Consider the following 22,591-nt stretch of genomic DNA (forward strand, 5'->3'; position numbering starts at 1 on the left):
ATTCTTCTAATTTGCGCCCACGTGTCTTGCGCGTCAATACACAAATCTTTCTTTGCTTTGCTTGCGCTGCCGGCTTTCCAGTGTTGGGACTTGGGACCTGGATCGATTTGATGCTTCCGCCAGCCGCCTTTATGGATTTCTTTCCCACCTCCCACGCTCTTGCCCAAACGCGTCGCCTCCACAAATTCACTTATACTTTTGTATCTCTTGCTAATAATTCATTCGCAACAAGTCATAATAAATTGAATTTTCATACTTAATTTATTATATTTGTACAATTTATGTTCACGTGAATCAAATATAAGATATCTTTTAACAAACTGAAAGTAGACTGACGAAGCTAAAATAACTAATAGTATGTATACGTCGATCGCCACATAAATATTTTCACAATGAGTTGTTGATTTGTTCATAACAAATTACAAATGAACCACAATTTACCATTAAATGTTTTTTCCAGTATACTGGTCCATAAGATAAACTAATATTTAACGACTAATTTGAGGCTGTTATAATCTAAACAATGTCAAATACACCGATACGTTGTAAAATTTTCAAAATTGAAAATGCGCGTACTCGTCAAAAGTTTGAAATAAAATTCAAAGGGAGAAAATATCTTTCCGTTGAAGTTGACTTCAAACGCAAGTAGCGCCACCAAGAGTCGTTACTAATCCTCGCTGTTTCCGCTCTTAATTTAAAATCTTTGGAAAATCCAACATTTCCACCTCGCCCCTTTCTTTCTCTCTCTCTCTCTCCCTCGCTCGCTCGCTTTGTATTCCTCTTCTCCCGAAGCTGCTGTGAGAGCAAACCAGAATCTAGGGTTTTTACATCGGCGATGGCTTCCAATCCCGAGGATCCGAAGCAAAGCGGAGGTTTCTTCGCCTCCATGGCTTCCACTTTGACCAATCTGGGTAGCGCCATGACCAAATCCGTCAACGGGTATAAGTCAAATCCCTTTTTGATTTCATCTTCTAGCTGATTTGATTCGTTTGGAGTTTTTGGGCACGGGGATTTGGATTTTTTTTTTTGTTGAATTATGCTTTCTTGGTGTCACTTTTTAGCTCTGTTAGTGTTAGCTGTTAATATGAGCTTCCAATCTGATTCAGTTAGTTACTAATTTGGGATTTCTTTTGATTTGTTTTAGTGTTTTGATCAAATTGGGTGTCTAGTTTGCTGGATTTGGGCTGTACTTGGTGCTTAATTACTTGTAGTTCTGCCTAGTTTTGAATCTAATGTCTGCCAAATCGAGGTTTTATGTTATGTGGTTGCTCCGTGCGGTTCTGATTCAATAGCTCAGAAACTAGTTTTTGATGTGTATTGATAAACTAGTTTTCAAAAACTAGTTTTTGTATGTATTGAAGATTCAGATTATGACAATCCCTGGTGTTTCAATGTGCAGCATAATGGGTTATGAGGGGCTGGAGGTTATCAATCCAGACGGAAGCCATGAAGATCTTGAAGACGAAGCAAGGAAAGGAAGATGGAAGCAGGAGGTACACTATTTGTCATGCAAATACCAATTTCTCTATATGATAGTAGACATAAAGTTAATGTCTTGGGTTTGTTCTAATATAGGTGTTAAGGGTGCAATGAATATGTTACATTTGCATTTTGAGCACGATGGTCTGCCCTCATAGCTCGTCTTTCATGGCCTTTGAAGCAGTGTTATTACAGAGGACCATACTGTGTACAAAAATAATCACATAGGTGATTTAGTACACCTCTAAAATCATGCATCATGACATTTCTAGTTTTGCATTTGAGAAGGTGGAGTTTCTTCTTTATTAGGTGACTCAGAGGAAAGTTCTCGGAAGAAATGAAATACCCAAAACTAATGATAGATCACCTATGCATTAAGCAGAAATACAATTATTTTAATACTAAAGGAATTTTAGTATTGTTTATCTCATGACGAGGACAGAGCATGATCACAGATATTAGTTAGCCTATCACCATTAGATTGTTTTTGTTTTGGCTAGATAAAATTAAGGGACACAACCTTCGCTAAACCTGGAAAGTATTTCAAAAGATTTGTAAATGTATCTACCAGCAGGCTGCCCTCATCTGGGCTTATCACCATTTTTTACTTAGCCTGTTTCATATTATTTTTTTTTCCTTCAGCATCAAAACCATTTTGCTGTATTCTCTCTTTGGAAATCACCTTTTATGGCCTTGAAAAGTTTCCAGCTTAGTCTTTCCAAGTCTAGTAATTCAATCAGAGCAACAATAAAGCACATAAGATGTCATTTTATTGTATGGCAGCTTCTATGTGTCCCATAGATTACTTTTATAGTAAGATCGTATTGGTGGTGAAAAAACCTATAAAATAATTCTTTCAAATGCGTTCATGCATACTCATTACAGAAGCTCTTCCCCTTTTTTCTTTTTTTTCAGGATCGGGATAGTTACTGGAAGATAATGCAGAAGTATATTGGCTCTGACGTCACCTCACTGGTGACCCTTCCAGTACTTATTTTTGAGCCCATGACTATGCTACAGAAAATGGCAGAGGTTTGTGTTATCTGTAATTAAATGGTACTAGAAAATCTTGGTTCAATCCAATACTGTTCTGCCCAGGAAATCTCACAGTTTTCCAATCATGTCACAGCTTATGGAATACTCCCATCTGTTAGATCTTGCAGATGAATGTGAGGATCCATACATGAGATCGGTATATGTTGGTATGTATTCTCTCTCTCCGTGTGCGTGTGTAGACATAGTTGTTTTCCACTCTCCTCTGTTTGGGCATGCACTGTTTGGTGACTAACTTATGATTGCTGTTTGCAGCATCATTTTTCATATCTGTCTACTTTGCCTATCAACGAACCTGGAAGCCATTCAATCCAATACTTGGTGAGACTTATGAAATGGTTAATCATGGGGGCGTTACATTTTTATCAGAACAGGTGTGTTCTAAGCACCAAAACTATCAATTCTATGTTTACTTGAGATTTATGATGCTTAGGCATGGAAATAAAGGAGTGTATTTTGTAAATGAATCTCATATTGTTTGGTTTGTACTTGAAGGCTTACTGTGATCATATAATTGTTGCTGCAATTTGTATTTTATTAAACTTATATTCTTCTCTTATTCCTCCCAGGTCAGTCATCACCCTCCTATGAGTGCTGCTCATGCTGAGAATGAGCACTTTATTTATGACATAACTTCAAAGGTGAAAACCAAGTTTTTGGGGAACTCAGTTGATATCTATCCAGTCGGAAGGTAAACCCATATGATCTTTCTCCGTGGAGCTGAAATTGCATAGTGAGCATAATCTTTAGTAATAACTTATACAACCTTTAAATGTTTTTCAATGCAGGACGCATTTGACCCTCAAAAGAGATGGTGTAGAATTTGAATTGGCACCCCCTCCAACAAAAGTTAACAACTTAATTTTTGGACGAACATGGATCGATTCACCAGGAGATATGGTTCTGACCAATTTGACCACGGGGGACAAAGTTGTGCTGTATTTTCAACCATGCGGTTGGTTTGGGTATGACATCTTTCTATTGTAGTGCTCATCACTTGTAACATTGTTTGCATCATATGAAAGCTTATTGGGTAACATCTTGCGAGAGGGTATTTTGGCCATACAGTCAAAGTTCCAGGTCAAAGGATAACCTTATAGCCTTCTATTAAAAAGACGTTATTCTAAAATTGCGAGTCTACCTTGATATTGTCATGTTAGGTACCTACTCCAAATGTGAACAGTTATATATAACTATTTTCCTTAAACACCATGTATAACTTCGTTCTTCCTTTGGTCATGATTGTGTTATTCAAATTCATGCACCATACGATTACTTATAGAGCATGACTGGTAAGTCGCACTATTCACATGATGCCATGATAAGAAACAAAAATCTGCTAACGCTACGATTTTAGACAAAATTGAGTGGCAGGGGAAAATTCCAAGGATTGAGGACCAAACTGATTTGAAAAAGACATGTAACTAAGCCCAGTCTTTTGGGATGAAGACTTGGTTTGGGTTCAAGGATTTTAATTATTAGTTATCAACTAGTGCATGCTCTATGTTAGTTTCACACTTCTGTCTGAAGGAAATTTTTGGTTGCAGATCTGGTCGCTATGAAGTAGATGGATATGTTTATAGTTCTGCCGAGGAACCTAAAATATTGATGACCGGAAAATGGAATGAGTCAATGAGTTATCAACCCTGCGACGCAGAAGGGGAACCACTTCCTGGCACTGAACTGAAAGAGGTTTAGTTTCTTACCAGCTACACATTGCAGCTTGTTGAATCTTATTTAGGAAAACCTGTAGTGAGCTTCTGTACTGTGCTTGTAAAGAGGAATTGCATGCACTGACTCCTAAAGGAATTGAAAGCTATATTTGTCCTTTATATGTCTGGTGTCCAGTTCATGTATGAAGTTGTAGAAACGAATAAATATTTACAGTTCATAGGTGCTCCTAATGGTTTTGATGCCATTTTAGAGAACATACGTTAGCTATTTATAAAGCTTCGGTTCGTTTCCGATAGGACAAAGGAAATGCTAGGAAATTATTCTATTTTTTCAGTTCAGGAAGTTATCCTAAGAAATTATTGTATACCTCCATTACAGGTTTGGAGAGTGGCTGATGTTCCACAGAATGACAGTTTCCAGTACACACATTTTGCACACAAAATAAACAGCTTTGACAGTGCCCCTAAGAAGTTGTTGGCATCAGATTCTCGCTTGCGTCCTGATAGATACGCACTGGAGCAGGGTGACCTATCCAAAGCCGGTTTTGAGAAGAGCAGGTCTCGATCTATCTTTAATTCTCTCTCTCTCTCTCTCTCTCTCACACACACACACACACACACTCACTCTCTCTCTCTCTCTCTCTCTCTCACTCTCACACACACACACACACACACACACACACACACTCACGCACACTCACAAAATACAGTACTGAAGGGATTACGGATATCCACAGCAAGCTTGATGCTTGTTTTGACTGTACAATTTTACATCGATTTAGTAACACTAACCCGAATGAGGAAACTGACATCTTAAATACATCTACCTGCTCTTTGACCAGTCTGGAGGAGAGGCAGAGAGCTGAGAAGAAAAATCGACTGGAAAAAGGACACGAGTTTACTCCAAGGTGGTTTGACAAAACAGATGAAGTCTTCAAGACAACATGGGATAACATGGAAGTGTACCGTTATAATGGGAAGTACACCGAACACCGGGCTGCAATAGACAACTCAGACAGCGTCGAAGCGATTGACATCAAATCAATAGAGTTCAACCCCTGGCAATATGAGGATTTGGCTGCTGCTTAAGGTGTATCGTGTGATTGTTTTGCCTGTATAATATTTTTTTTCTTCTTATTTGTTATTCTTACCTCTAGCCGACCCCACTTAGTGGGAAAAAGCTTTGTTGTTGTTGTATTTGTTATTCTTACCTCTGCTCGCTCCCATTCGGAGTTAGTATCATGACGATGGAACTATAAGACCCACAGGCTTTTCCGACTATGATATTGCTGTGTTGTGGTGTATCTCTCGCGATCGTTTATTTATGAATAGAAGTTAAAAAAGTGAAGCCTGACTTCTTGTTTGCCTGAATTTCTTGAAATCAAGTAGCATTGTCTGGTGGGAGCATTTTAGCTCACCACCTTAAATGTAGGTAGGTGTGTGACTATATGAAGATCATTGGCTGCTGCATGGGTGGTGTTTTGCCTTTTCGCAAGTCAGTTTCCTGATGATGGTTATATAAGACGGGAGAGAGTGGATTATCGCCGGATCCTCTTTGGGAGGATCTGGGGATTTTCCAATCACATCTGTTCATTGTATATCGTGCAGTCGATTTTTGTTAGGTATTGTTTATATTCAATTTTAAATAAAAAAAATTTACAATGATTTTTGATCTTACGATGTATGATGAACCGATGTGATTAGAGGATCTTCGCTTGGTAAGACGGAAAATGATTTCTGTACACATTTTTTCTTCTTATACACATGGATGGATAGGCTTTTCCTGCCATGACACGTGTAAGACAGCGAGCTGCTTCCAAAGTTCATGGCGATGGAGCCGTTTGTTCAGAGAAAGATTAGGGTTTTGTCTTTTGAGATGTCTGATGGAAAAAGAGTTGAGAAAGCGGGTGGCCATGCTTTCTTTCTCTTTCAGTTTCTTTGTCCTTCCTGTGACTTCGTTCTTTCTCAAAAGACCTTTTCAGAGTTTTGCTTTCACTTGGTCCTCCCTTATCCACTCTCTCTCTCTCACCACAAAAAATTTGGCCTCCCCTTATCCTCTTGTTCTTTGCCTTAAGTTGTGAGCTTGGACCTCATTCTATTGCAAAATATAATGTGGATTCGCGGCTTAATTAGGCTCGTCTGAAAGTGTTTTTAAACTCAATCATTAATAAAAATGTAAGTGAATTATGAAAAAACACTTGAAGTGTTTTTGAAATCCAGAATTATTTTCTATAAAAATGCTTTCGGTCGTTTAAAAAACATTTTCTATAAAAACATTTTAATTTGTTCATATTCACCCGCTACTCTCTTTCTGTTAAATTCTTTAACGCACATTTAACAATTAAATTCAACAATATATATCATACATGCATTGATGCACACTCAAATTTTTGTATGTGGGCATTGGGTTTCGTGGAACTTTCATATAACCAGTCATTCTTCTTCTTGCTTTTAAAAAAAATGCAGTTAAGTGTTTTCACGATATATTGACAACCACATTAATCGCATATTGATAATTGTAAGGCCGAAGTGCAGGCATTATCAATAGTTTCAAAAGTATTATTCAAAAAGTACAGCAAAATTCACATTGGATAATCATAATGATCAATCCACAACCCAAACGTGAAATCAGAAACGAAAGCACAATTTAATTAAAAAAAAAAACGAAGATATTGACAATAAGAGTTTAGCTCTCATAACTCAATCCATGTATTTGTTGAATTATTACCCATTTTCTACCTTTTTTTTGGGTAAACGCAGTTTTATCCATTTTCTCCCTTTCTTTTTACAATAGAATTTTTAGTATGACTGGCAATGGTACACCACGCAATGTACCATCCGTACTTATATAACTTAAAAAATAGTAGGATATGTGCGTTAAAAAAATATTAACTTTAAAAATAAAATTTCTCACTACTTATATAAAAATACGTAATATACCATCCGTATTTTCGTCACAATAAAAAATTTCTCATTTTTTACACATGATTGGTTGGTCAGACCAAAAACGTGGAAGTCGGAGGAAGAACCTGAACAAGTGCAGCAAACGTCGCCCCCCACGTACGTACAGTAAAAGTATCCGTACAGGTACAGTAAATTTTACATTATTTGCAAGTACAAATTTACCACAAAGACATGACTTTGCGACGTGATATCCACGCATTCTATCTTACTTCTTATATATCTTTTTAATTTTCGACCTTCAGATTAGATGAATTAAAGAAGATCAACAAGCAGAAATTATCAAGAGATGTGTGAGACGTAAAATGGGATGCGTAAATAGTACATCCCATGATTTTATGTGAACAAGATAAGATTTTAACCCAGGAACCCGGAGACAGTTACACGTGTCGAAGACGCAAGTGATGTGGCTCAAACGTAGGAACTGGTCCAAACAGGTTTTGGTTTACCTGTGTAGCCGGTAAAAACCCCCACCAGTTACCGGTTGGCTCTGAAATATGGGGACGAGGTCCAAAACTTTATTGGGGGTTTAAGAAACAAGAGAAAAAAGTCGGGTGGTTTTTGTGGGGGGTTTTTGGTGATCCGACACAGACAGACCCATTTTCGTAGGTGAGAGCATTTGTGTTTTTAGACACGGATTTTTGTGTCTTTTTATGAAGAAACAAGTATAATTCTCTCTTTTGGTGCAGAGATTTTTGTGTCTTTTTGTAATTCTCTCTTTTGGTGCAGAGATTTTTGTGTCTTTTTGTAATTCTCTCTTTTCTTCATGAAAATGAAAACCCAGATCAGATTTTTGAATTTATTTATGTAAAGTTGATTTTTTTTTTGTTTAATTTTGTTTGCTCTGATGTGTTTTTGTGTGTTTGTACATTTGAATTTCTTGGAATTTTTGTCTGCCTAAATCTGGTCACCCTGTCCTTCTCCTGTCAAAATTAAAATATATGAATTCTAGAAAGTCTCTCTCTCTCTCTCAAATATAAATATGATTTTCGAGACTGAGCGTAGCCAAGTTGGATAGACGAGAAGAATTCGGATTAGATAAGAATATTGCTCAAATAAAAATATGTAAGTATAATTTTGTGATCTGCCATTTACATTCTGACAGGGTTTAATATTTTGGTTTCATGCTGTGTTATTAAAATATTACATCAATATATATATATATATATTTTTTTTTTTAATTGTTGGTTGAATAAAGAAAGGTGTGATCTTTCATTTTTGTTGGTTTTGCAGAAACTGAGGGTTCCATATCAGGCTCAAGTTATTATATATTGTAATCTGCAATGGGTTGAATTGGAGGTTTTCCAACTACCCCTTTTACCTGTAAGCCTTCTTTTACCCTTTCGAGTTTCAACCGTCAGCCTTCTTGTCTGCGTTGATGCATTTTGCATTAATTTTTCCTTTATTTTAATTTTATTTTTATACAAATGATATGAATTTAGGTCCTAATTCCTACACTTACTTATTTTTTTCCTTATTCTGAACATCTGGAAGTAATAAATAAAATGTTTGGTCAAGAATTAAAACTGCATTGAATCCTTAAAATGCTAAAAAATAAATAATTAACTTCCCAGAGTAAACGAGAGGGAAGCAGGAAAACTACATTTGCTTGCACAGAATTTTTGGAATTTATTTTGACTATGATCTTTCGTTGTTCAGTGCTTTACTTGGTTGAATTGGTCCCGAAATTAGTCTTCTGTTTGTTTCAGAGCTCAATTTGGCTTTAAAATGTCGGGTTTTGCAGCAATTGGGACAACCACTTAGGAGCATACAAGAACTTATCTACATTATATCAGTGTTGTTAAAAAATAGTATGACTTGTTTGATATATTTCTGTCTTAGTGTTGTTGATCAATTTCCTCTCGAACTTGGTGCGTATCTATTTCGATTATTTGGCACAAGTTCTGTTCTTGTTTCATCAGGATAATCCCGCAATCCACTGCCCAGCTTCACACCATGCGTTTATGATGTGTCCTATCTATGGAACGTGACAGAAACGTTAACCTATATTCCAAACGTTAATTGCTGATGAGCTTCTGTGGTCTTTTTTTTTTCTTCACATGCATTTGATGCAGGACTTTCCTGGCTGCTAATTTGCTAATTCTTTTGTCTCCAGTTTCTGTGTGTATCATCATTGAATGCAGATGTGAATATCAGGTCATTACTCTTATCATATATTTTTTTATGTTATTGCAGCGGAGGATGTTACTTTTAGCGGATGACTCTTTGTACTTGCGATGAATGTCTGAGATATGGTATTGCAGCGGAGGTTGGAATATGGCTTCAATGGCTACCGGATGCCTGAGGTTCCTCGAGCTTCTAGATCAGCTAGGGTACATAAAGGCTCCCATGACCCATCTTAGGGTCGTCTATTGACAATTTTTTTCATGTGTATAAGGAGTCCTGATCGCATTAGTCATTATTATCTTTATTTTAGGGGAGGGGACCTATCAGGAGTAAACTTGAGGCCAATCAGATTCGTGCGTTTGAGAGTTTGGCTAGTGTAGCTGGTAAACTATTGCAGGAGAGCAAAGACCCTCTACCAACAAATGATTCTTGTGGAAAGGACCCGCATTTCAAATTTGACGTTATTACTAAAAGCGAACAACGGGATAAAGGAAACTTGTTGAAGGAAGAACCTTGTGAGTTGGGAAGCTGTGATGAGGAAACCTTTTTATACGTGCACGGGTTGCAAGAGCGCCGAGAAAGCTATACATTGAATGGGGTTTCACATTCTCAGGAAAATTTTAGTTACGAGATCAACTCGGTGTCAAAAAGTTTAGATTCAGAGGGAATCGATATTGGTAAGGGATTGGGTGCAGTTGATAGCAGAATTTTTTGTGGAAGCTATTCTAACAAAGTAGTCAATGACTCTCCCTTATCTGGAGAGTCCATTGTAGATCTACTTAAGAGGAAGCGAGCGACTGAACCATCACAGGATACCAGTATAAAGGAAGACAGAATCGAGTTTCTAGGCAGTTCAGAGGATGTAATGGAAGTGGAAGAAAGGCCTCATGAGCTGGTCAGTTCTGGACATGATGTGAAGACTCTGTTTTCAAGGGACTGCAAAAATCAAGGTCCTTTTCTCCGCCACCGTTCTAATATTAGAGTAGTTAATAGAGATGATGACAAAAACACCATGATGAAGGAATTTGAACACCCACCAGACAATGGTGATAGGACAATAATGAATCTGGCTGCATCCGGGCATGGTAATCGGCTTTACAATACACTGTTGTTTTTAATGTAAAGCAGGTTTTGGGTTCTGTGGTAGCAATTCATGATCATATCAGTGTTCTTGTCTTACAATGGAAACTCTTTTTCTTGTGTACTTTCATTGTAATCACCACACCTTTCTGGATTTTATGTTATTTATGATAAATAATAGCTCTGATACCGAATTGATGGTTTCAGATGGGAAAATAAGGCAAGTTAACCGCAATTGGAGAACTTGCTACGCACATCAAAGGTCACAAAAGATTTATCCTTTCAAAAAGAGAAAGCTCTTTAATTGGAGTCCACTTAATACATCTGATAGAGGGTGTAACTGTGAAAACATATTCAACTCCCCCGACAAGAGGGTAAATGGCGACAACTGCTGCGCAGGTTCAATGATCTGTCTGCTTTCTGTTTTCAACATATGTGTAGATAGTGATATACTCTGCATTTACGTTTAGGGTTTAGATTTTAGGATGTATTCAAGTTTGGCTGAAAAGTCCTAGTTCTTGAGTGCAGCAGTTGGATCATCCTCAGCGACGGGTCAGCAAGTGCCTCCCAAGTCTAACAATTGTAATGTTATGAATGTCTGCAGTAAAGCTCTACAACATAATTGTCGTTTTATGTTATGATTGTCTTACACACTTATTTCTTTTGTTAATCAGTGAAGCTTAGTATTAAATCCTTCAAGGTCCCTGAGCTCTTTATTGAAGTTCCTACAACCGCAACTGTTGGTTCATTGAAGGTTGTGTTATTGGCTTTTCTGATATGTTCATACGTAAACCTTGTGTGCATATTGTTTCTTTAGGCCTAGTTCTATCTTTTGAGGGGATGGCGGTGGTTAAAACTAAAACTACCGTGTGGTTTTTTGAATTTCATATGAAACATCAAGTCAAATCAAATGTGTTACACCCGAGCGATTGAAGATTACTTCAATTTTTGTCATACGATTTTTTGACATTATTCTGGTTTTCCTTGAGAGGTCGCACTTAGTGCGATGGCAAGTGCCTTCGTCCATGAGCGGTAGGTCTCAGGTTCGAGACTTGGGAGCAGCCTCTCCATAAATGGGGGTAAGGCTAGCCGACATTCACCTCTCCCAGACCCTGCGTAAAGCGGGAGCCTTGTGCACTGGGTACGACCTTTTATTCTGGTTTTCCTTGAGCTGGATAAATTAAGCATGGTTGTCATATATTGATGTGGGTGATTGTAATTTCTTACACCGAGCAAGGTTGGTTGGGTGGAGTGTATAGTTTCAGCCCTGGGTTTATACTTTTTGGGAGCACTAGTGGCTGAAGTAAGGAGGCATTTCGCTTTTTTGGTTGTTCATTGCTGGAACTTAACTACTAGGTTATGATTAAGAATCTGCTGGAGGTATGCAAATTCTTTCCTTTTTTGCGTATTTGATGTGGCATCTTAATTGTGTAGGGGAACAAAAATTGATCCATAATACGGTTCAAGATATCTTGTTCTATCATTTTGTCTAGATATATTTGGTGATATCTAGTTATGTAATTTTTCTGCAGAGGACAGTAATGGAGGCAGTAACGTCAATACTCGGAGATGGATTACATGTTGGCATCCTGGTCCAGGGAAAAAAGGTCAGAGATGACAACAAGACTCTACTTCAGACAGGGATTTCTCAGGATGACAAGCGACATAATTTGGGTTTTATATTGGAGCCCAAACGGGCAAAGCTTACGTACCCTCCATTCGGTGAAGATCCATCTTTGGTATCTGGCAGGTCTCAGGAGTTAACCAGGTGACCATATAAAAATGTGTTAAAACTTATGATTTAAATCATCATATAGTAGTTCATGCCCCACTCTGGGTAGCTCATACTCAGAATTACTTCTGGTTTTCAAATCTTAGATTTAATATCGCTGCTTATCTTTATGCCAGTATGTTTTATTGTCAGGCATTCGACATCTTTGGTGTCACAACCGGGGACTTCAGATGTCTCGATGAATCCTCCGGTACTCAGTTTGGGTGGCTGCAATGATGGAGACTTCAAGGAAGTTCCTTCTCTTGCTAGTACTTCGATTGGCAAAACTCCGCCAACATGCCAAGCTCTTGTTGCAGTTCCACCAATTAGCATGAAGGCATTGGCTGTGGTTCCTTTCCATCGGAAATCTGGGCATCAAGAGTATGTACAGCGCCGAATCAGGAGGCCTTTCTCTGTTCCAGAAGTAGAAGCATTGGTTCAGGCTGTTGAGAAACTTGGAACGGGAAGGTTGGTTTGAACTTTTATTATAATTATTTGTTTTGTTATGGCTGAGGAAAATTAGTAGCACGATGCTGATTGTGAGAATTTTCTTCGGTTGCAGGTGGCGTGATGTTAAGTTGCGTGCTTTTGAAAGTGAAAAACATCGAACTTACGTGGATTTGAAGGTTAGTGTTTTATCTGATAATTTTCTAGTAGAAGCAAAAAAACGGAATGGTTTACAACATTGTTGCCATTTAACAAAATGTGGAAAATGGGAATGGGGCAGGACAAGTGGAAAACACTGGTGCACACAGCAAGGATCTCCCCGCAGCAAAGGAGAGGAGAGCCGGTTCCACAGGAGCTTTTGGACCGGGTCCTTGCCACCCATGCCTACTGGTCTCATCGGCACGCCAAGCAGCAGGCGAAAGCGGCGGTCTGAGCCCGGAGCTTTGTAAAAGAGAACTGGAAGGAGAAGGGTATATTGTCTATATGTAAAGATTACAGACAGAAAACTTGACATGTAAATGTGACTTGATGTAAAATGCTGCCTTTAACTTGACCCACAAGACACCAAATCTTTTTAACTTGACCCACAAGACACCAAATCTTTTATTTCCCAGTTAAGTAGTGTCTTGTGATTCAATGCACAATTAAATTTTCATAATTTTGAGGGTTTTGAATTGTCAGGTATACCTTAATCTTGTTGTGTCTACCTAATACTTTGTTTTCTAACCTGTCTCCCTAAAAGTCAATTTCGTCAAGCCATTTGAAGTAATAGTTTTTGAGTTATTCTTACACTTGAAAATTCGAGAGATACTCTTTTGTAATTAATTTGTCATGCGGCAAGTTTTTATTGGACAGGTGGTTCGGTTTTTTCAACATGTGGCAAATATTGATTGGTTGAGTCACGTTACGAAATTTGAGACTATGAATAGATCATAAGATTGAATTACGTGTTCATAACATTAAATCAATCAAATCAAATAGTTGATAAGACGGAAGCCTAATCATCAACAGAATCACAAACACACATTATTAAATACATAACTAAGATCTGTAAACAAGAATCCTCAGGGTGTTGTACTAGATACACGTGGTTCACCATTGGTGAGACAAAGGAGCATGTGAAGGAATTTCAATTGGTGGATTTCTCATCTGTGTTTTGGGAATCCCATGTGCTTAACTTGAGTTGATCACTTAATTAAGGACTAATTAAAACTAGAATTATTATTTAAATTGAGTATTAGGTAGGATGATCCATAATTAATAATTAGAGGATTCGTTTAGAGCAATTCCATCCATGGAGCCCTTCCTCCTGGCAATCCACTATTCAATCCACCCTATTAAACAGTAACTGCCTTAAATGAGTAGTAACTACCATTAATGAACAGTAATTGCCATTTACATCTCCACCCTTGGAACCCTCCTCCCTGGCAATAAGCAATTAAAATAATAGTTTTTTTTGTTTGTTTAAATAATAAAAAATCCTCTCTCTCTCTAACACAAAAAACACACACACTCTCTCTCTCTCTCTCTCTGACACAAAAACATAAAATATTGCAAAGCCCTCGGGCCACAGGCCCGTCGACTCCCCACCCCCCCTTCGCTCGGGCTCCCACCCTCACTCGGGCCCTTCCCCGCTGGAGCTGCTCCCACCGGCCCTTAGACCCTTTCTCCTCCCCTGTCGCCCGAGCAACCAGCATCCGCTGGAGTTGCTCTTATAAGAAAGTCTTGTGTATTTGGTTAATGGAAGTTGTGTATAATGCATTGAACTTATAAATTTGATTAAGTATTAGAGTTAATCTTTTGCATCGGCAAATCACGGTTAAATTGTTTGTTTGTGATGAGAAATTTTGTGTAACGGTCATACTGTTACATGGATGCTATTGGTAGTTTGATACGTGTCTACTCCACTTAGTTACGTGGTCTGGTGATATTTTTTTTTCACTTGCACTTAAGAGATTTTAGCTAATGAGAGACATTCCGATATCATAACATGAACCGAAAAGCAAACTCTAACAGACCTTCTTTCAAATAACATAATTGTTTTTTCTTCGATCTTTTCTTCTTATCTTTTAATTTATGTATCTTATGTATTCATCTTTTATTAATTTTTTTATTCATAATATTTCTATTTTTGGTCTCATAAATGAAATGACGAATACGATTTTAATTTATTCATGTCATCCTTTAGTGTAAATATATTAGTTTATAAAAAATGTGATAATAATTAGACATAAATATAAAAATTTAAACTGATCCAATAATAACAGATACAGTGGTGAACAAAAATATTCTAAGTTGAAAACAGGCATTAACACTTCTTTTTATCCTCTTGCATTTGCCCTTTTGTTTTTAAGTGCAGGATCGAACAAATCGATGAATGATGAACAAAAACAAAAAAGAAGTGCACAGTACACAGACACAAACGCACAAACACACAAACACACAAACACACAAGACCAATCCAAGTGAACGGGTCAACCTCCGATTGGAACACTTTGTTGTGGAAAAGCATTTTCTATCACCGTCTCTCGATGAGAATTAAAAACTCATCATTTTCCCTAGGTGACACTTTCTGTTTCTGCTTTTTGAAAGATGCCCCCATTGTCATTTCTCCTGCTACTTCCACTTGCTATTTCTTTCCAACCAGTTACAAAATAAACAATTTAAGTTGACTGGCTGATAACATAGCTTGGTTACTGTTTAATTAGATAAGATGACGTCATTAAACGACACGAACATAACAAACATGAGATTATTGCCAAGTTTAATATCATTTGTATGTGCATACACACAACTAGGGAAGGTCAAATTGTATTGGGATCCTTTACTAGATCCCTTTCACCTTCCCTAGTACATGAAGTCCTCTTAAATATCGTGTGGGCGTATGAATGACCTAGTTCTAGGCCTTAACGCAAGAATTTCCCGATAAATAGAGGGTTTGTTTTTTTCTTTTCAAAAGTGAATGAAACGGGAGAGCAATTTATAAAGATGGGTTTGTTCAATTTATGGTGTCCTCGTCTTTGTCGTTATTTCTCTTTTGACCATGTATTATTAGACCAAAACACGACATTAGTAGTATATTTATTTTATATAAGTCATTCAGGATTTTTTGATGAATTTTTATCCAAAGTTGAAAAGAGTAATGAGCCACGTGGGACAACTCTCTGTTTTCATATCAACACGTGGCCACTAGGAATAAACACCGTAGTTGAAGTTCACGAGAGATTTTAAATGTGCTCTGAATATGAATACGGATGATATACATGTCATTACATAATTGGGGAGACATAGAGAACGTTTGGATGTTTATATATGCTTTTAAAATGACTGAAAGCGTTTTTGGTCAAAATGTTTTTGAAATCAATTTTTAGTAAAAATGCAAGTAAATTCTAGAAAAACACTTAAAGTGCTTCTTGGAAGAAGTACGTAACTAAAGTTTTTGAAAATAAAATACATTTTCTCTAAAAACGCTTTCAATCATTTTAAAAACACGTTTAAACGAACCCATAAAGTATAAAGCAGAAAACTTTTCTCCATTTACATAATCACGCGTCCAAGTTCAATGGACTCCAAATCGACGGTTGCTGTTCCTCCATTAACCCACAAAGGACAACCTTAAAATTCTAAAACCCAATCCTCAGATTTTTCCCTCTCTCTCTTCTGTAATCTCTCAGCGAGCTTAAGAGCTGGAACTTAAAGGTAAGTTTTTGTTAATTTTGTTGTTCAATATAATCATAACCCGTTTAGCGGTTTTGTTTGACCAGCATTCCTGTGCATTTCAAGCTTGTTCTGTTCGTAGTTGACTTAATATTGAATTAATTAATTAATTCTGTTTTTTTTAATCGAAAAGTTTGGTCCTTTTCTTCTCATATGCATTTGTCAGTGCTTTTCATCTGTCAAATGTAAGGTTTCCGCTTGCTTTTTATGCTTTAGTTTGTGAATTTCTGAGGTTTCAAGGTTTCCATGTTTGTAGATTTACTTGCAGAGGTTTTGATTTTCATTTTTGTGTTCTAATGGATTTTTAGGGTTGAAGAGGGAAATTGATTTGGTAGGAAATTCTGCTGCTTTTTTGGATTTGGGTTTTCTCTCTTAGTTGAGATTCTAGAGAGAGAAACTGTAGAGGGAGAAATTACAAAGTAGATGGCAATGGATCCTCGTCTTAGGGCTTTCTCTGATTCTTTCAATGGAGTTCAATTGGGGAACCAACCTTTACCCATTCTTTCACAACCAACCGTTGTAGCCGGATCCCGATTCGATAGTAAAGCCTGCTTGGACAATAATTACAGAAATTTCGATTACCCTCAACCCGGTCTTACCCCGAATAGTGTATCTTCGTTCTCGAGTGTGAGTCCTGAGGATGATTCTGCCGAAGATTGTGACTTTTCGGATGTAGTCTTGAAGTACATAAACCAGATGCTCATGGAAGAAGATATGGAGGAAAAAACCTGCATGCTTCAAGAGTCGTTGGAGCTTCAAGCGGCCGAGAAGTCATTCTATGAGGTCCTTGGAAAGAAATATCCCCCCTCCCCTGATTTATACCGGGGTTATGCCAGTCAATATGGTGAGAGCCCGGGTGAAAGTTCATCTGGAACTTGGAGTAACTATATCACTAGTAGTTGCAACAGTGGTGGTTATTTCGGTGATAATTCCTCGATTCAAAGTCCAGATGGATATTCGTCTCAGTTACAGGGTCTTCAGGATTATAGCATTTCTCAATCATTTAGCGGGTCTTCAACTAGGGTCAGTAGCCTCGACGGGCTGGTGGATGCTCCTAGTAGTAGTATTTATACCCCAGATTTGAAGACTGAGAGCCAATCTATTTGGCAGTTCAGGAAGGGGGTTGAGGAGGCTAGTAGATTTCTCCCTTCCGAGACTAATTTGGTTGTTGATTTGGAGGCAAATGGGATGTCGGTACGCGCGCCAAATGTTGGGACAGGTGCGCCATTTGTCAAGGCGGAGAGAAAGGATGGAGGAGAATATTCTTCTGGTAGGTCAAGGGGAAAGAAGAATCTATATAGGGACGACGAAGATGTAGAGGAAAAAAGGAGTAGCAAGCAAGCTGCTGTTTCGTCTGAATCTCCTCTGCGGTCAGAGATGTTTGATGTTGTATTGCTTTGTAGCACAGGGGAGGGTCGGGAGCGTTTGGGTTCTCTTCGTGAGGCCTTGCAAAATGGAATGAGCAAAAGTGTGCCACAGAACAGGCAATCCACAGGATCTAATCGAGGAAAAGGTCGTGGTAAGAAACTGAGTGTTAAAAAGGAGGTGGTGGATTTGAGAACCCTCCTAATTAGTTGTGCACAAGCAGCTGCAGCTGATGATCACAGGACCGCAAATGAACTGCTAAGGAAGGTCAGACAGCATTCCTCACCTTTTGGAGACGGGACACAGAGACTTGCTCATTGCTTTGCTAATGGCCTTGAGGCACGCTTGGCTGGTACTGGTAGCCAGATTTATAAAGGTCTTGTTAGCAAAAGGACATCGGCTGCCGATATCTTGAAAGCTTATCATCTGTACCTTGCTGCATCTCCATTTAAGAAGATGTCTAATTTTGTTTCAAACGTCACAATCAGGAATTTAGCAGAAAAATCGACAAGGCTCCACGTCATTGATTTTGGTATCCTTTATGGTTTCCAGTGGCCCACCCTTATTCAACGGATCTCATGGAGGGAAGGTGGACCCCCAAAGGTTCGGATTACTGGAATTGAATTTCCTCAACCAGGATTTCGGCCAGCTGAGCGAGTTGAGGAAACAGGAAGACGTTTGGCAGCTTATGCTGAGAACTTCAAAGTGCCGTTTGAGTACAATGCTATTGCAAAGAAATGGGAAACCATTACACTTGAGGAACTCAAGATTGACAAGGATGAAGTTCTTGTTGTGAACTTTATATATCGGGGTAAGAACTTGCTTGATGAAAGTGTGTCTGTGGATAGCGTAAGAAACAGAGTTCTTGCTTTGATAAGGAGAATCAATCCAGACATTTTTATCCATGGAATTGTTAACGGAGCGTACAATGCCCCCTTCTTTGTTACCAGATTTCGAGAGGCGTTATTTCATTTTTCTGCACTGTTTGATATGCTTGAAACTGTTGTTCCACGCGAGGATCAGGAGAGGATGTTAATTGAGAAAGAGATCTTTGGTAGGGAGGCTATGAATGTTATAGCCTGTGAGGGCTGGGAGAGAGTCGAAAGGCCAGAAACGTACAAGCAATGGCAAGTTCGTAACTTGAGGGCTGGATTTGAGCAAATACCTTTTGACCGAGAGCTTGTAAAGCGGGCGGCTAAGAAAGTGAGCTCTCTTTACCACAAGGACTTTGTCATTGATGAAAATAGCCAGTGGCTGTTGCAGGGATGGAAGGGACGAACCGTCTTTGCCCTCTCTGCTTGGAAACCTGCTTAAGAAATGTCAAACGCTACAGTGCTTATAATCTGCTTCTCAGCTTCTTCAACACGGATGCTTGGGGAATTAAAGGTAATCATGTTCCTGGGTTTATGTTTTTGTAATCTTTAAATCCTCGTCTCTCCCTCCCTAATCCTCCTCTCTCTCTCTCTCTCTCTCTCCCCCCCCTAACATATGTTAATATGTGGCAGGTGAATGGGGTTGCTGACTTTAATTTTTGATTGTTAATTACGGATCAAGGATGCTAAGAGATGTTCATTAGAGATGCTTTGTCTCCTTGGTAGAAATCTTGGGGAATTATCGAGTAACTCTTCTCTTCGGTCAATTTGGATCGTGCGATGCACTCTTACCATGGCGTCTGATAATCCGATAGACCCCTCCAGCAAATTACAAGTTCGTCGCATGTTCGCAATCTTGTTCGATTTTAACAACCAGAACAACATAATGTGCAGTTTTACACTAGTTGTATTAAAGAAACTCTTTACTTTTGCTCATTAGTCTCCTTCCTCCTTTGTGTTTTTAGTTAGAAAGGAGTGCAGCTGCCTATTTTGAAGTGTCAGTAACAACTTTCGTAACGTATTATTATTATTATTATTTTTGGTACGTCTGGAGTTGTCCTGCATATAACATTTGGTATAGTAGTTGGCATTTCCCTTGTTTCTAAACCCTACATGTCACGGAAGTGATTGTCGCACGCCCTTTGATCTCTATTTTTGCTTTTGGATTGAATAAATCAAAAGGTAGACAAATAGAAGTGAGATTTCCAACATCACAATAGTAAAAGAAGCCAACTCTTTTGGGATCAAATGCAAAAATGCCACTTTGATGGAAATTTAATTAATCCTTCACTTAGTATATGAATGATAAACAACTGTCAGTGACTATTATCATTTTGTTAGGCAAACCCATAACATAGTGCAATGTAAGCTCATCATTTTACATCTCTTGGTGTGTCACTTGGATGCGCCAAGGGCGTTGTTCTAAGAAAGTTATTCCGCTTGGACTATCAACCACAGGTTTCCATGTACGAAACTTTCTAATATTTTGGGAGAATCTGCGGTCTTCCGATGTGTATACACCAAAATCTCTGTCTCACTCGTCAAGTTCTTCAGGCAACCTTGGCTCGTCGAACCATCGAGGAGGATCATATCCAGTCCCACCTAAGAAAAATGAAATATGAAACAATTCACCTAAACTTAAGAGACCCACAAAAGGATTAAATGAAATCCCAACAAAGTTAATTAGGAAAGTGTTAAGTTAATTACCAAGGGGATTACAACGACAGATTCGCCAAGCAGTCAAGATGGAACCTTTTGCAAATCCATACTTCTTGTAAGCTTGCATCGAGTACTCACTGCAGGTTGGTACATAACGGCAACTCTTCAACATCAGAGGTGAGATTTCCCCTGCATTTTTTACCCAATTAATTTACTTCATTTTTCTTTTGACAAGCGATATTCTAACTACTCTAATTTAAGTCGAATGGGGAGCACGAACTGCTTTAGCTAATTGGTCTAACCTGAATCGGCTATTAATCGCGTTTTTCTAATACAATTAGAGGTGAGATTTACGCTAAGATACGCAGTACACCAACCATAATTTAGTATCGAAGTCGCCATATATAAGAGTCCATCGCGGCCTATTAGTCTTAATGAAGGAGAAATGTTACAAAACCGTAATTCTTACGTTTTAATAAGCGATAAATAATAATTAGAAAAGAAACTTACTTCTGTAGAATTTGAGTAGAGATAGTGCAGCTTTAACCCCCAAACTGTCCACTTCCTTATCTGATTGCAAGCAAACTGCCTTCTGAGCACGGAAATGTTCAAAAATCGAGAGAGAGAGAGAGAGAGTACCTTGTGGATTGTTTGGGTCGGACTGCGAGTCTCCATTGGCTCCATGGATTATTGGGCGACGACGAGCCGTACAAGAATTGTATTGAATGGGGTAAATTTTGCGGGAATTGAAGCTAGGGTTTTGGGATTGGGGATGAACAGCTATAGCCAGAGGTTTATGGTAGTTAACCAACATAACGACCGCCATCTTCAGCTACCCTTTTCAGTCATGCGTGCTTATGATATTTTCTTCCTTGTCTTTGTTTTTTATCACTTTTTTTTCAATAATAAATATCAATATGAAATTATTTGGAGAAACTTATTTGAATTTCTTAAATAGTACATAACATTGGATGATACAAGAATGAGAATATATTTTATGGTGCTTTTAAAATGACTTAAAAATACTTTTAATGAAAGTGATTTTGAAATCAATCATTACTAAAAATACAAGTGAATCTTGAAAAACATTTGAAGTACTTTTTGTTCAAAATGCACTTTTAAGTACTTTTGGGACTAAAAAACACTTTTACCAAAAGCACTTCAATAGTTTTAGCACTTCCAAATAAATCATGAATGGCTGAAACTGAAGATAAAAGAGTTTTATAGTAGAAATTAAATTTAACAGTTAAAACACTTTTGGTATTGTATGATAATGTCTTTAAATATTATTTACAAACAAGTAGCAAAGAGTTGTAGCCATGAACAACAAAAGGCAGAGGCCGACAAAGCTTCACCAAAGTGGCAACAAAAGACGGAAAGAGTACACCAAGTAAAGCGCAACAGACAAACACTAACTATTCATGGAGGTATTCCATTCCCATGAAATAATCTCATTAGCAACTGAATGGGCAATTTCAAGAAACTTATCAATAGTCTAATAGTGGATCTAATTCAGTTGAGAACCACCGCAGTTGGTTGACATCTATTCTTGAATATACGTTTGTTCCGCTTCCTCCAAATATAAAAAACGGTAGCAACAAGACACAAATACAAACGACAATAGAGATTTTTCCTTTCAACTAGCAACCCACACAAGAAGAGGAGGCCCAAGGAGCTTTAGCCAATACAACACTCGAACACCGCCGAATACTAAATACCATCAATATAAGGACACCGAAAGAAGAGGTGGCAATGAATTTCTGTAGCACTAGAGTAGAGGACGCACACGTGATCGGAGGCAACATAGCAAAAATCAAAATCCTATCCATAGTGAAAAGCTTGCATTTAACGGCCAACCAGAGAGAAGAAACTCGTCTGGTGAATATTTTGATTATACCAGACAAGTTTAGACCAATATACATTAGGCTTAGATTGCCAAAACCTATCCAAAGCAGAGTAGATGCCAAAGGACAAAGGAGTCCATTGAATCATATTAGCCAAGCTAGGATTTTGAACAATATTAGACAAAAATTTGAATTTCCAACCACTCATGAGAAGAAGTATGAGTTCAACACAAATTAAAACCATTCAGAATATTACAAACCAAAGCAGTTTTAGGCAGTGCGGAACACAATGATATTGCAACCCGACAATTTTATAAAAAATATTTTACCTAATGTGAGCTTTTATATAAATTTAGTTTGCTTAATTATTTTTCTCTCTCAACGCTCAAGGTTGAATATCTTTGCTTAAATGAATATCGTATTTGTTAATAGTGGCATACTATGAAACCATTTTATGGCGTAAGCTTAAAAAGGTTTGTTTGTACCATATTTCATTAATCTTGAAACTATCAAGCACCGTCAATTTTATATGTTTAAGGACCC

At 38.0% G+C, this 22,591-nt stretch overlaps 4 protein-coding genes across 18 annotated transcripts; 3 read left to right on the forward strand and 1 right to left on the reverse strand.

The window, feature by feature from the left end:
- The first annotated feature begins 542 nt into the window (after positions 1–542).
- LOC103423423 (oxysterol-binding protein-related protein 3A) lies at positions 543–5,576 on the forward strand. Its single transcript, XM_008361495.4, has 10 exons — positions 543–939; positions 1,400–1,493; positions 2,395–2,511; positions 2,609–2,681; positions 2,788–2,906; positions 3,102–3,223; positions 3,321–3,497; positions 4,080–4,224; positions 4,585–4,763; positions 5,048–5,576. The coding sequence occupies exons 1-10, from the start codon at positions 836–838 to the stop codon at positions 5,292–5,294; spliced, it is 1,377 nt and encodes a 458-aa protein (XP_008359717.1). The 5' UTR covers positions 543–835; the 3' UTR covers positions 5,295–5,576.
- A 2,069-nt stretch (positions 5,577–7,645) lies between these two features.
- LOC103450236 (telomere repeat-binding protein 5-like) lies at positions 7,646–13,174 on the forward strand. 14 transcript variants are annotated; one of them, XM_029089591.2, is made up of 12 exons: positions 7,646–7,775; positions 8,400–8,489; positions 9,363–9,499; positions 9,604–9,970; positions 10,055–10,378; positions 10,581–10,772; positions 10,902–10,955; positions 11,048–11,127; positions 11,906–12,141; positions 12,298–12,612; positions 12,707–12,770; positions 12,872–13,174. In XM_029089591.2, exons 3-12 carry the CDS (start codon positions 9,419–9,421, stop codon positions 13,022–13,024), a joined length of 1,866 nt encoding a protein of 621 aa, XP_028945424.1. In that variant the 5' UTR covers positions 7,646–7,775; positions 8,400–8,489; positions 9,363–9,418; the 3' UTR covers positions 13,025–13,174. The 14 variants fall into 14 exon arrangements, with proteins under 14 accessions (XP_028945424.1, XP_070666123.1, XP_008387777.2 ...); XM_070810022.1 differs by having other exon boundaries at positions 10,055–10,243; XM_008389555.4 differs by having other exon boundaries at positions 10,067–10,378.
- A 2,960-nt stretch (positions 13,175–16,134) lies between these two features.
- Positions 16,135–19,590, forward strand: LOC103413778 (scarecrow-like protein 9). Of its 2 annotated transcripts, none has more exons than XM_008352216.4 (3): positions 16,135–16,290; positions 16,617–19,059; positions 19,179–19,590. In XM_008352216.4, exon 2 carries the CDS (start codon positions 16,732–16,734, stop codon positions 18,985–18,987), a length of 2,256 nt encoding a protein of 751 aa, XP_008350438.2. In that variant the 5' UTR covers positions 16,135–16,290; positions 16,617–16,731; the 3' UTR covers positions 18,988–19,059; positions 19,179–19,590. The 2 variants fall into 2 exon arrangements, with proteins under 2 accessions (XP_008350438.2, XP_017181862.2); XM_017326373.3 differs by lacking the exon at positions 16,135–16,290 and adding an exon at positions 16,307–16,493.
- A 191-nt stretch (positions 19,591–19,781) lies between these two features.
- On the reverse strand, positions 19,782–21,110 carry LOC103450240 (UPF0161 protein At3g09310). The gene is made up of 4 exons (XM_008389560.4): positions 20,844–21,110; positions 20,715–20,774; positions 20,253–20,393; positions 19,782–20,147 (listed from the first exon to the last, which is right to left on the reverse strand). Exons 1-4 carry the CDS (start codon positions 21,028–21,030, stop codon positions 20,080–20,082), a joined length of 456 nt encoding a protein of 151 aa, XP_008387782.2. The 5' UTR covers positions 21,031–21,110; the 3' UTR covers positions 19,782–20,079.
- Between the last annotated feature and the right edge of the window lie 1,481 nt (positions 21,111–22,591).

This window comes from Malus domestica, chromosome 12 (genome assembly GCF_042453785.1).
Source record: "Malus domestica chromosome 12, GDT2T_hap1".
In the NCBI taxonomy this organism is placed as follows: Eukaryota; Viridiplantae; Streptophyta; class Magnoliopsida; order Rosales; family Rosaceae; genus Malus; species Malus domestica.

Coding starts and splice junctions, on each gene's coding strand:
- LOC103423423 (XM_008361495.4), top strand. CDS start 836: ATGGCTTCCAATCCCGAGGATCCGAAGCAAAGCGGAGGTTTCTTCGCC. Junction 1,494..2,394: donor AAGGAAGATGGAAGCAGGAG/GTACACTATTTG, acceptor CTTTTTTTTCAG/GATCGGGATAGTTACTGGAA. Junction 4,225..4,584: donor CTGGCACTGAACTGAAAGAG/GTTTAGTTTCTT, acceptor CCTCCATTACAG/GTTTGGAGAGTGGCTGATGT.
- LOC103450236 (XM_008389550.4), top strand. CDS start 9,419: ATGGTATTGCAGCGGAGGTTGGAATATGGCTTCAATGGCTACCGGATG. Junction 10,379..10,580: donor TCTGGCTGCATCCGGGCATG/GTAATCGGCTTT, acceptor TGATGGTTTCAG/ATGGGAAAATAAGGCAAGTT. Junction 11,128..11,905: donor CAACTGTTGGTTCATTGAAG/GTTGTGTTATTG, acceptor ATTTTTCTGCAG/AGGACAGTAATGGAGGCAGT.
- LOC103413778 (XM_008352216.4), top strand. CDS start 16,732: ATGGCAATGGATCCTCGTCTTAGGGCTTTCTCTGATTCTTTCAATGGA.
- LOC103450240 (XM_008389560.4), bottom strand. CDS start 21,030: ATGGCGGTCGTTATGTTGGTTAACTACCATAAACCTCTGGCTATAGCT. Junction 20,775..20,843: donor CGACCCAAACAATCCACAAG/GTACTCTCTCTC, acceptor GCTTGCAATCAG/ATAAGGAAGTGGACAGTTTG. Junction 20,394..20,714: donor TCTACTCAAATTCTACAGAA/GTAAGTTTCTTT, acceptor TAAAAAATGCAG/GGGAAATCTCACCTCTGATG.